This window comes from Parambassis ranga, chromosome 8 (assembly GCF_900634625.1).
Source record: "Parambassis ranga chromosome 8, fParRan2.1, whole genome shotgun sequence".
NCBI classification, from domain to species: domain Eukaryota; kingdom Metazoa; phylum Chordata; class Actinopteri; family Ambassidae; genus Parambassis; species Parambassis ranga.
Window position 1 is genome coordinate 10,985,211 of NC_041029.1, and position 13,291 is coordinate 10,998,501.

The 13,291-nt window shown below is 47.7% G+C and overlaps 1 protein-coding gene across 1 annotated transcript; it reads left to right on the forward strand.

The window, feature by feature from the left end:
- The first annotated feature begins 5,972 nt into the window (after positions 1–5,972).
- Positions 5,973–6,711, forward strand: LOC114439683 (histone H1-like). Its single transcript, XM_028411787.1, has one exon. It carries the CDS (start codon positions 6,002–6,004, stop codon positions 6,644–6,646), a length of 645 nt encoding a protein of 214 aa, XP_028267588.1. The 5' UTR covers positions 5,973–6,001; the 3' UTR covers positions 6,647–6,711.
- The last annotated feature ends 6,580 nt before the right edge of the window (positions 6,712–13,291 follow it).

Consider the following 13,291-nt stretch of genomic DNA (forward strand, 5'->3'; position numbering starts at 1 on the left):
TTTGTTCAGTACACCTGGGACGTACACCGCTCTGATAGAGAGAAGGTGTGTGTGCGCCCAGCGCAGCAGCCGTCTGGCTATGTTTAACAACTGGGCGGAGCGCACTCCTCCCTGTCGATTTATGTATGCCGCTGCTGCTCTGTTGTCTGTGTGAATCAGAACATGCTGATTCTGCAGTACATGGGCGAAATGCTGGATCACTTTCCACACGGTGAGAAGCTCCAGCGCGTTTATGTGGAGTGACGGGTGCGCTGCCCACCGTCCTCCCACCACCAGAGACAGACACGTTCCTCCCCATCCTGACAGAGATGCGTCTGTGAACACTGAGATGTGTGACACTGCCCTTCCCAGAGGCACACCTTCCGACAGGACCTGTCGATTCCTCCAATAAGAAAGATCGGGACTTACGGAGGGAGGCACCGACACCATGCGTCTCCGTTGATGCACGGGATCGATGCGCAAACGGATGAACCATCTCTGCAGTCGTCTCATATGAAGCAGTCCCAGAGGAACTACGGCATGACCCGCTGACATCATGCCCAACAGCTGCATGATGGAGAGCGCTGTCACAACGCTGCCAGGTGACACACGATGGAGAAGCGCCGTCAGCGCCTCCACTCTCTGCTGTGAGAGCCGCGCTCTCATCACGGCTGTGTTCAGCTCCACCCCCAGATAAATCACCGTCTGAGCAGGGACAGGGGAACTCTTTTCCCAGTTTATCATAAACCCCAGGTTCGACAGGTGGCTCACTAGCCGCTCTGTGTGTGACGCAGCTTCCTCTCTGGACCGAGCCAGCAGCAGCAGGTCGTCCAGGTAAAACAGCACTCTCATCCCTGACATATGTAGCGGCCGCAGCGCCGCCTCCACACACCTTGAAAAAGTCCGGGGAGCCAGAGAATAGCCGAACGGAAGGCGACTGTACTCGTACTGGATCCCCAGAAAAGAGAAACGCAGGTATCTCCTGTGTTTGGGAACAACGGGGACGTGGAAATACGCGTCTTTTAGGTCTATGGATGTGAGCCAATCTCCCTGACGCACACATTCCAGCACCTGATTCACAGTCAGCATGTGAAACGGTCTTTTCATTATTGATTTGTTGAAGTAAGACAGATCGAGAATGGGCCTCATTCCCCCTGTCTTCTTCGGAACCAGGAAATAACGGGAGTAAAACCCCTGATTTTCCTGTCCCCGCGGAACCCTGGAAATCGCCCGCTTCACCAGCAGCTCTTCCAGTTCCGCCTGGAGAGCCTGACGCTGGCCTGGGGAGGAGAGATCTGTCTCCAGAATGCCGTTGAAGGGCGGAGGTGTTGTGGCGAACTGTAGAGTGTAACCTCTGCTGATCAGCCTGTCCATCCATCTGTCCAGGGAACATACGCGCCGCCACTCTGAGTAACGCTCTGAAAGCGGGCGTACACCTGTCTGACACTCCGCCGCTACTACGGAGACGCCCCTTGTCTGAGCCCCTGCCGCCGTTGCCATGGCAACCCATGGGGGGCTCCGATCGAAAGGGCAAGTCATGTGTCTGTGGGATAGACGCAGCGCACGCTGCCATCCCCGAGAGATGTGGAGCGGCGTCAGAAAAGTCATTTATGTGCCGCTGTGCTGACAGACAGGGCTTATGACACAGAGAGGGAGACTCATCCCCGCTCACTGGTAAGTGAGGAGGAGAGAGACTGTGCAAAGCTGAGAGCGTCTGTGTGTGTGACGGCTCATCAGAGAGAGGCACAGGTGAAGACAGAGAGACGTGCTGCTTGTGTGATATGAGCTCCTGCTGTATCGTAACCGAAAGGTTAGAGACTGCAGGCTCACACTGTGTGGGAGACATGTGTGCGACAGCCTGAGCTGTAGGATTGCTCTCAACAGGATGTACGTGTTTTATTTCAAAACGGGGAGAAACACTCCCAACATCCTTACAAACAATATCACACATATCCCCCCCGCACCGTCACTGTTTCTTGGGCTGCTTCCTGGGAGGCTGCAGAGGAGGGTTAGACCAAGTGCATGCCGGCCGCCGCTGTCTGTTGCCTCGGGGTGCCGCCGCGGGCACCGGGTGAGACGGCGGTGGAGCACTGAAAGAAGCAGGTAGTGGTTGCTGTGGCTGAGACGCAGCCGTCATAGGTACTGGGGGGCGTCTCTGCCTGGGGCGCGGGTCCCGGCGGTCCCGCCAGTGACCAGAGGAGCGCTGGGCTCGAGCAACATGCTTCTTAATTTTCTCTGCGTCCTCAGAAGCTTTCTGCATGTGATCCACCAACACTTGAAGGTGAGGACCGAACAGCCCGTCCGAGCTGATAGGACACTCCAATAACTCCTTCTTCACAGCATCGGGAATGGAGGATGACAGGTGCAGCCACATATTCCTCTGAATCAGCTGTTGCCACACTGCGATCCGGGCCGCGCAGACAGCAGTTGATGCACACAGATTCAGGATGGCGCTGGCAAGGTTGCCGAGCTCCAAGGCTTGCTCAGAAAGGTAATCGGAATCCTCCGTCAGCTTAGTGATAGCAAACGCCAGGAGAGAAATGTTGTTGGCTGCCGCTTTAATCTGAAAAGCACACTGATGAGAACGTGCGATCAGCTGATCTCTGCCGGAGGGCAGGGCTGGCCGGCGTCCGCTCAGCACGTTGGCCCTGACTCCAAACAGAGATGTGAGGCTGGGGTCGAGGGGAGGGACGGGAGGAAAACCAGAGGCGGTGAGCCCATCTACCTTGGTGATGGGAGAATAGGTAGAGACCGGCGCCTTTATTTTCCAGGTTCTGCCGCTGCCCCCGACAGATACGGCACAATAGCAGGAAAACGTGGCCAGACAGGGTCCCGTCTAGCCGCGTGTACTGAAGCATAACGCCCTCCCATCTCGTCCCGAGGAATTACTTCCTCGGCCGACGGCACCGTCAGGTTCCTGAGCGCTGCCGCACGCTGAATCATTTGAGGAAGATCCCTGACGAGAGCGCCTATTGCCGGCAAGGGAGAAAGGATTAAAGCGGGGACCTCGGGGACTCCCGAGTGAACCCCAGGCATCTCCTTATCATCATCATCCAGCCCCTCCATCCGGAGAGGGGGATCGACCTGAGGAGAATGTGGTGAAGGTGGGGCAGAGTCGTCCGACTCCGACCCTTCTGCAAAAAGAGCAATAGCGTCCTCTAACGGGTAGTCATCTGCCACGGGAAAAGTTGCGTCCGCTGCAGCGGTGAAAGCATCTGCTCTCCGCCGCCTCTCGTCCTCGGGAAGGAGCTTGCAATAGGGGCACGCTGCCTGTGGAGTTAGCGCCAGGCCGGCGTGCTCCGGGCCAAGGCAGGATTCGCAACGGGCATGCAGATCAAAGCTCATGATGAAGCCGATCTGGCACACCGGGCAGATCCTGATGCCATCCGAGGACTTAGCGGACTCTCTTGCTCGTTCTTGCTCGCTATTGCTCGTCATTGCACGCTCTTAGCTCGCTCTTAGCTCGCTCTTAGTGCTGCAGCTTACGCTGAAGAAAAATGGGAGCCGATTGTCCGGTCTCAGTCCAATTTATACTCGAGGTGAGACCGAGGTGAGGCCCACGTAATAGGTGGGCGGTGATTAAATCTTTCAGTGCTGCGCATGCGCGCGAAGGGATGAAACCCACTAGCGATAGCCTTAAAGGGCGAAGCCTATACGAAATAGAACTCCAAACAGCGCTCCTCTTCCTCTCTGCCATCTCCATGATGCTAGCTGTACTTTACAGCCAATCAGGAGCTCTGTCTGCTCCGGCAGAGTGGAGAAGGAGGGGGAGGGGCGGGGTGTGCCTGCGCACTGAGCAGAGTGAGAGAGGAGCGCTGTCTGCACTGCGAGTAAATACGAGTAAAGTTGCTGAAGGTATTAAGAGAAACTTCCACAGAAATATCGATCTCATCACGCTAGTATCGAGTAATTACTGATCCTAACGTTGGTATCGATACTATCGCTATTTAGATCGATTCGCCCACCCCTAAGTCTAACACCTATATGCATGTAGCCTAAATATGAAGAATAAAGGTCCTTCTACACTTAATAATTATACTAACCATACTGAAATACATTATTGAAACACATTATTATATTATAAGATATAAGAAAAACTAGATTTATTTCAGCTGGTGATTTATGATGACAGTTCAGTCGTTCTGCTAAAATCACATCTTATCACTGCACTCAGACATTAATTCATGCTGCAGATTACTCTGTCTAAACCTTCACTTTTTTAATAAATAAGTTGTGTTTCCACAGTGGCAGGTCGCTTTCCTGCACACCTCACAAATAGCAGTTTCTGTCGCTGTGAAATAACTCCAAACAGCGCTCCTCTTCCTCTCTGCTGTCTCCAGGACGCTAGCTGTACTTCACAGCCAATCAGGAGCTCCGTCTGCTCCTGCAGAGTGGAGAAGGAAGGGGAGGGGTGGAGTGCGCCTGCGCACTGAGCAGAGTGAGAGAGGAGCGCTATTTGCACCGCGAGTAAATACGAGTAAAGTTGCTGAACATATAGAAGAGAAACTTCCACAGAAATATCGATCTCATCACGCTAGTATCGAGTAATTACTGATCCTAACGTTGATATCGATACTATCGATATTTATCGATATTTAATTTTATTACACACAGTACAAATATTGTTTATGATGGAACAGAAAAAGTTTCATTGCTTAAGAGCATACAAAATATTCATGAAACATAAAAGAGCATTCTGAATATACACACAAAGATGAAAGGGGGTGGCTCAAAATAAAGCACCACATTCTCTACATGTTATCTCTACGATCAGGGTTAGGCCACATGTTTTCGTCAACATCACATCTGATGTCATCCAAGGCGATACACCTGGGATAAACCGCTTGGCTGCAATATCCCTGCAGGCAGCGTCCATGGCATCAAGGAGTGACGTCTGGCCATGTGGCTGATGGTCAAAAACTTTCCACCTTCACGCAGAAAAACACTCTATGGCGTTGAGAAAAGGTGAATAGGGTGGATGGAAGAGACGGACCTGTCTCGGGTGGACTTCAAACCATGCTGTGATGGCTTGAGAGTGATGGAAAGCCACATTGTCCAAGGTGATGACAAAGATCCTCATGTTGTCTCCCTCCTGATCCTGCTCTGGAACCAGGTGCTGGTGAAGGTCATTCAAAAAGGCAAGAAGGCGCTCGGTACTGTAGGGTCCAATCTGACATCTATGATGGATCAATAATAATTGACAGTTTGTAAATTATTGAACTGACTTATTGTTAATTATCAGCTTATTTGAGCTGATATTGTTGCAGAAGTAGAGGTTTTATACTGTAACTAAGGTTTCACTATCCTGAATTTGTTTACCACTCATACTGAGCTACTTGATGATAAATGTTTGTGAGAGTTTCAGATTTCACAGTTCTTATATGTTTCAACATACTTAAATGTTTCCCCCCTGTTTAAATTATAATTAACTGTGCTACTAAAAGAACAGTGATGGACTTTATTTAGACTGGTCAGCGAGAGAAGCAGCGAACAGCTCCGATAGAAGTCTGTGCAGCGTCATCACAGTGTGTTTGATGCTGCACAACAACGTGATTTTGTGGCAAAGTGACGGTCAGCAGATGTTTGTTTTTTACTCTGAGTCTCTGAACAAACGTGTGTTTCAGCTGGAAAACAACTTTTGATGGAGCTCTGATGCATCTGAGACCATTTATGAGAGGAAGAAGAGGGAAAAGGCGCTGCGTAGCGCGCTGACTCTCTGAGCTTTGGAAGCTCCAGCAACAAAGTGCAGCGATCCTCAGAGCTGAACATGAGCTGAACATGAAGAGACACTGTCCGCTATCAGCTCCTCCACTGTCATCCTGCAGCGCTGCTCACACACTCATTTTTACTCTTTTATCCACGCACAGAAAACACAAGTGGAAACATTCAGCCTGCACGGAGGAGCGCAGGCTTGGGTTGAGTCTCCACGGTTCTCATGCTGTGTTCAAGTACCGCCTCCTGCGCTCAGTTCATCGTTACTACACTCAGGCGCCTTGTTATCGTAACTACGGACTGATTGAACATGGCAGAAGAAGTTCCAGCTGCCGCTCCAGCCGCCGCTCCGGCCAAAGCTCCCAAGAAGAAGGCCTCCAAGCCGAAGAAGTCCGGCCCCAGCGTCGGCGAGCTCATCGTGAAAGCTGTGGCCGCTTCCAAGGAGCGGAGCGGCGTGTCTGCAGCCGCCCTCAAGAAGGCTCTGGCTGCCGGAGGATACGATGTGGAGAAGAACAAGTCCCGCGTCAAGATCGCCATTAAGAGCCTGGTGGCTAAAGGGACTCTGGTCCAGACCAAGGGGACCGGGGCCTCCGGCTCCTTCAAAATGAACAAGAAGGCTGAGGCTGTGGCCAAGAAGCCCGCAAAGAAAGCCGCACCTAAAGCCAAGAAGCCCGCAGCCGCTAAGAAGCCCGCAGCGGCCAAGAAGGCGGCAGCCAAGAAACCAGCAGCTGCTAAGAAGTCCCCCAAGAAGGCAAAGAAGCCCGCAGCAGCCAAGAAAGTAGCCAAGAGCCCCAAGAAGGCCGCCAAGAGCCCCAAAAAACCCGCCAAGAGCCCCAAGAAGGCCGCCAAGAGTCCCAAGAAGGTGGCTCCTAAAAAGGCCCCTGCAGCCAAGAAGGCCCCCGCAAAGAAGGTAGCCAAGCCCAAAGCCAAGAAGGCAGCACCCAAGAAGAAGTGAGCTGTGATCACAGCAAACACACAAAGGCTCTTTTAAGAGCCACCACAACATCCACAAAGAGCTCATCCTTTCTTTAAATGTGTGTAAGCACGTGTTTTATTAGTACTTGTTTTGCACTTTCCTCAAAGACCGTTATTGTTCACCACAACATCCACACCATTATCATACACATGCCTTATCAATATCAATCACAATGTGCAATATATGAATATCAAGTATAAATACCCAGCAGAAAAGGTAAAAGGTAAAATACATAAGAATGAAAATAGTGGCACTAAAGAACAAAAAAGCCCTGTTCCTCCGAGTACTCAGTGAAGAAGCTCCTCTGTCCCATCACCATTTTGCGCAGTGTGTGGCTGCTGTTGTCCCCTTTTCCAAAGCTTTCCACTCCACCACCGGCACTACAGAGTCCTGCTCTAACCCTAACACAGTGTCCTGTTTGTTGTAAAAATAAGCAATGATATCAGATTTAGACTATGCTTGATTAATTCATATCATCTACTATCACAACACAAAATACTAAAAGGTAACATACATAACAATAAAAATAGTGGCACTAAAAAACAAAAAGAAAATTAAATCACTCCAACCCAGCTCAGCCCTGTTCCCCTGAGAGTAAGCTACACACTGAAGAAGCTCCTCTGTCCCACCACTTTTTTGCGCAGTGTGTGGCTGCTGTTGTGCCTTTTTCCAAAGCTTTCCCCTCCACAGCCGACACCACCGAGTCCTGCTCTAACCCTAACACAAATGAGGCCTTACTAATACATTTTCTGATCTGCCACATGAGGGCATTAATGCATAAAAAGATGCAATGTTTCAAGGAAGGTATACTCTTTCATATGGACATCAAAAAGACAACACGTGATGCAGTATTTTTGTACATTATACAGTATTTTCAGCACAACATAAAAAATAAACATTGGTGCACTCTTTTTACTTGCAAGGGGAGATGTGCACCACCAGTGCACTGTATTTATTAAGCACAAATGTAGCTCTTAGCGTAAGTTCAATCAGGAAGACTCTGTTTCCCATCATTCACCATTCACCATTCACCCCACCATGTTTGTTATAATCTTTTAACAGGGGAAATGCCTCCATCTCTGCAGCCAGCCTGATTTCAGTCCAAGTCCAAGTCCAATCTACTCTGCAACATAGATCTACAGCCACGTTAAAATACTTCAGATGATCTAATAAAATACAACAGTTACACAAAGAAATCCACCCAGTGTCATGTGATTATAGTTTTTTCATCTAAGCATGTTAAAAGCCAGGTTAGGCCTCAAGCTACTGTGTGTGCAGCAGCAGTTCGGACTAATCAGTTCCTTTTGAGTAACTACTGGCTGCATGGGCCTTTTTAGGAGTGACTTATATAAGTAACTTATAACTTAAGTTAAATGCAAACGGTCACAGTGACATGCTTTCCTTACTAAAGCCATGTAACCCTCTTTTACATTATAAGTAAAGCTGAGGTAAGTTGGTCTGACACACTCACCGCTGTGTGCACCAACGACACAGAAACTCATGTGATGGTGCAGAGTGTGTGATTCTGTAACATGTCTAAAAAACAAAACCAAAGACAAACCTGGGAAACGGCCACAGCACTATCAACACTCACATCAATACTCACATTGAAATGGATGGAATGCTGTGAGGTCTTCATTTACTGTGTTTTATACATGTAAATTTTGTGTTGCCAGTCACAGTGTGTGGTTGGTTCTGACTCCTTGACTGCAGTCATCTTGTTCTTCCACCAGGGGGCAGTCACACACAGTGTTTGATGCAGCAGTCTGAGCCCTGAATAAGTAAAGTCTACTCTGTGTTCACAATATATATAAAATATATAATAACTATAATAAAAATTAAAATCAAAGCAAAGACATTGTTATTTTGTTTTTAATTTAATTTTTTAATTTTTGTGGTTTTTTTTTTGTTTGTTTAAAGGTGCAAACAAGGTGATCCAAACTCCTTCTGGACTTTCTCAAGTTCCTGAATCAGTCTGTTGTTGTCCTGATTCATGATGTCTATGTCCTCCTGAATCTTGTCACAGTCCTGTTTCCAGTCCTCCTCATCAGTCAGCCTTTTGAAGGCCTTGCTGTGTTCTTTGATGAGGCCCTGTTGTTTTGATGTTACAGCTTTTTTTCATCTTGTAGTTTTTTTTTTAAATCTGTCCTTCCCATCTTTCCTGATCTGAAGCTCTTTGTTCAGGACCTGGATTTGTTCGGTCAGATTCTCATTTTCGTTGAACAACTTCCTGATGTCTGTAGAGATTTCCTCACGTGTGAGCTGGTAGTCTTTCTGCTTCTCCAAGTCTTTATTCAGACTCTTGAGCTCCTTGTTCAGGGCCACATTTTGGCACACATTGGCGTCTCTGGACTCTTTTTCTGAAGATCCACAAGCTCTTTCTGCAGAGCCTCCTGCCGCTTGCTCAGAGCTTTTTTCTCCTCCTCCAGGGTCTTACAGTTCTCATTGAAAACTAACAACTTTGCACAGGTCTCTTTGGAAGTCTGAATTTCGTGAATCAGTCTGTTGTTGTCCTGATTCATGATGTTTATGTCCTCCTGAATCTTGTCACACTCGTATTTCCTGTCCTCCTCATCAGTCAGCCTTTTGAAGGCCTTGCTGTGTTCTTTGATGAGGTCCTGTTTTTTTGCCCTTACAGCTTTCTGTTCAGCTTGTAGTTCTTTAAATCTGTCCTTCTGTTCTTTCCTGAACTGACATTCTTTCTCCACGACCTGGAATTTTTCGGTCAGATTCTCGTTTTCAGCTCTCAAGCTACCAATGTCTTCACAGAGTTCCTGACAGACGAGCTCGTAGTCTTTCTCCTTCTCCAAGTCTTTTTTTCAGACCCTTGAGCTTCTTCTGCAGAGCCCTATTTTTACACATATCAGCATCTCTGGATACCTTCAAGGCCTCAGCCATCTTCTGATGGCCTCGATTCTGTAGAAGGCTTTGGCAAACCTGCTGAATCTCCTGCTGCAGAGCTGCGTGTGACATCGACAACTCTTAGTTCTCTTTATTCACAGCTTCACTTTCACCTTGTACATTTTGAAGATCAAAGTTCATTGCACCGCCAGTCTTCAAACCGTCCCCACAGCCTTGCAGTTGTTGCTTCACAAGACTGTTTCCACACCTAAGGACCTCAACCAACTCTTTAATGGCGTCACACTTTGGACCAGAAGACCTCAGGTTTTGGAACTTTTGGCTGAGTTCTTTAACCTCTTGTTGAAGGCGAAGACCTTTCTCCTGTGCAGAAACCTTCTTAGCCTTAAAGCTGTGTCTTCAGCATGGTCACTTGGCTTTGGATGGCATCAAGCTGTTGATTGATATCTTGCAGGCTGACTTTGGATTCGCCTGCTGACGCAGTCTCCTGAGTGGAGGTGAACACTTGATTGCTGGTAATTTCCATATCTTCCTAAAACTGTTGTACAGCTGAAATTCCAACGTTGACGTTCTCAAAAAATGAAAAAAACCTCAGTAACTCTTTGTTGCGTGTTGCTAGGTGACCTATTGCACTGTCAATGACATCATAAATCCTTTATGTAAAACCTTTATCATGTCGTTAGGACATTATCATGATGTTGCCTAGGATCAAAGAGATCAACGCAGGCCACGCCCACTTGGCCTCCTCCTCTGCTGCCTGCCCAGAATTCTAGAATGTTGGTGATGCTGAATGTTTATCTTCCGGTTCAGGCCTCATGCTGAGACACAAGTAGGCAGACATATTTGTTTTGGTCTGTGTCTCACACACCCTGAATTTTCACACCTTTCTGAAAATACTCCCACCAAAGCACAGGTGTTAAAGGTGAAATATATAAAATCAAGCTGATAGAAAATATGTGTGTAAAATGTCAGCTGATTGGTTTAAAGTATTTTGGTTGGTTTGTGGATGGCTGATGGCCCTCATGTTGTTTCTAGTGTTGTTAGGTTTTTGTATTGAACCCAAAAGCAGGACAGGAGGAGCTGGCGTTTAAGTTGAGTTTTTAATAGACACAGATAAGGAACAATTAAAGGAATGAAATGCACAGCCCTAAAGAAACGGTCAACCACAGTAAGAATAACAGTGTTACCTTGAGAGGTAGGCAGTGCAGAGACAAAATCCACTGCTATGTGGGACCAGGGACGATGGGGGATGGGGAGGGGTTGTAGGAGACCTGCAGGCTGGCGATGAGTCATCTTGCACTGAGCACAGACAGAGCAAGTGTTGACATATTCCTAGTGAATAGTGACTTGTGTCATCTGAGGCCACTAGAAGCGTTGCTGGAGAAGGTAGAGCGTCCTGCGAATGCCAGGATGACAGCTGATCTTAGAGGTGTAAGCCCATTGAAGTACAGCAAGTCGCAGATCAGGATGAACAAATTCAGGACAATTAGTGGGAATCTCAATGTCACTCAGTGCTTCCTTAACCCTAGATTCAATGCTCCATATAGCAGCTCCAATACCTGAAGGGGCAATGATGGGTGAGGGCTCTGTAGGAGAGACATCAGTAGAAAACTGTCTAACCACTGCCAACAACTCACGGTTTCTTTCAGCAGGAGTGAGACGCTTTGAAAAAAAAGCACAGGGATAGATCTTCTGATCCGAAGGGCTGTGCTGGGATAACACTGCTCCAACCCCCACATCGGACACATCCACCTCCATAATAAACTGCACAGAGGGATTGGGATGAATCAAAACAGGAGCAGTGGAAAACAAGGTCTTTAATTTTGAAAAGGCGAGTTGTGCCTCTTGGTTCCAATAAATAATAAATCAAGAAATACAGTAGCTTTCTCTATGGTGGCGAAGGGTCACCTTTGTGGCATTGCCCCACCCACATGGTGTAACATCATGCTCAGCCATGTCTTCAGAACCATGTGACAAAATCTCAGGTCTATCAGAGTATTTCCCTAGGAGGAGTTCGTTCATACCGACAGTAGGTGGCGCTATAAGTGTATGAGCTCATTAGCATATCAATCTGTTTAGAATGACAGGCTCAGCATGCATGATTTTTTTCATCCACATTGGATGAAGTATGTGGGAGATATAGCCAAAAATGCTCAACCTTATTATGGAATTCCTCTAGGAGGAGTTTGCAAAAGTGCAGGGTGAGCAAATTGGAACAGAGCGTGTTTTTTTAAAAATGGCGGACTTCCTGTACGTCGTGGAATTTTCGCCCAAGAGGCTATATTTTGTCTTGTCACGAGGCAATACATCAGTGTACCAAGTTTCGTGTAGCAGTTGCGGTGAATATTTTCACACTTTAGGGGGTGCTGCAGAGCCATGAGGCCACACCTGCCAAAGGTGACAGTGTCAACATAAGATAAGATAAGATAAGATAAAACTTTATTAATCCCGAAGGAAATTCTTGTGCCAGAGGTATCAAGTCACAATAAATGCAGTTAAGTACAGAGTATAAGAGTATAAGTGTCACTATAATCCAAAAAGAGTACAGTACGCAGTATGAGCACAATATATGATACATGGATACAATATGGAGATGTAAGGTGCTAAGTAAACATAATATAGGAATGACAGTGATGCCTGACATGATTATCTAGCGCTTCTCCCTACAGAAAGGGGAGGAGTTATACAGTCTGATGGCCACTGGCAGGAAGGACCTCCTGTGGCGTTCTGTGCTGCTCCTCGGTAGTCTCAGTCTACCGCTGAATGTGCTCCTGTAGGACAGCAGTGTGTCGTGCAGGGGGTGAGACGTGTTGTTACGAATACTGAGGAGTTTCCTCAGCATCCTCCTCTCCGTCACCTCCACCACAGACTCCAGCTCCACTCCCAGCACCGAGCCAGCCTTCCTAATGAGCTTGTTGAGTCTGTTGGTGTCGGCCGTCTTCATCCTGCTGCCCCAGCACACTACAGCGTAGAAGATGACGCTGGAGACCACCGAGTGGTAAAACATCTGCAGCATGGTCTGGCAGACGTTAAAGGACCTGAGTCTCCTCAGTAGATACAGGCGACTCTGTCCCTTCCTGTATATTGCCTCTGCGTTTGTGGACCAGTCCAGTTTGTGGTCAATGTGGACACCCAGGTATTTGTAGCTGTCCACAATGTCCACGTTGGTACCCTTGATGCTGACCGGGTTAGGGAGTGTCTGGTGCTTCCTGAAGTCCACCACCAGCTCTCTTGTCTTTGTGACATTCAGCTGCAGGTGGTTCTGTCCGCACCACTCCACAAAGCTGTCCACCACACTCATATACTCCGCCTCCCGACCTCTGCTGGTACAGCCCACAATGGCAGAGTCATCCGAGAACTTCTGCAGGTGGCAGGACTGTGTCAAGTCTCGACTTTCGTCGGGGGACAATTTTGTACCAAATTTGGTGAGTTTTTGAGCATGTTCAGGGGGTCAAAATCGCGATAGTAGAAGAATGATGTATAACAATAAACGCTTGCATTTCAATAGGGCTAAAAAGTGTAAAGGTATACCCTTTTGTATTTTTTAGTAAGATTCTTGCTGCCATCTGTATATAAATCCCAGCATGATTGCCTGCTGACGAATGTGATGGAGATGGAACATGGAGAAGTCTCTCCTCTGCATGGGTTACTTATGTAATCAACGCAGGAAAGAACTAAATAGTTGACAGGAAGTAGTTTGAAACTTCTATATAAATATTACAATAAAGCATAAATTCCAATGGAGCTTTTAAGCTTCCTCAGCAA

Excerpts from the sequence above, each read along its gene's own strand:
- LOC114439683 (XM_028411787.1), top strand. The coding sequence starts at position 6,002 with ATGGCAGAAGAAGTTCCAGCTGCCGCTCCAGCCGCCGCTCCGGCCAAA.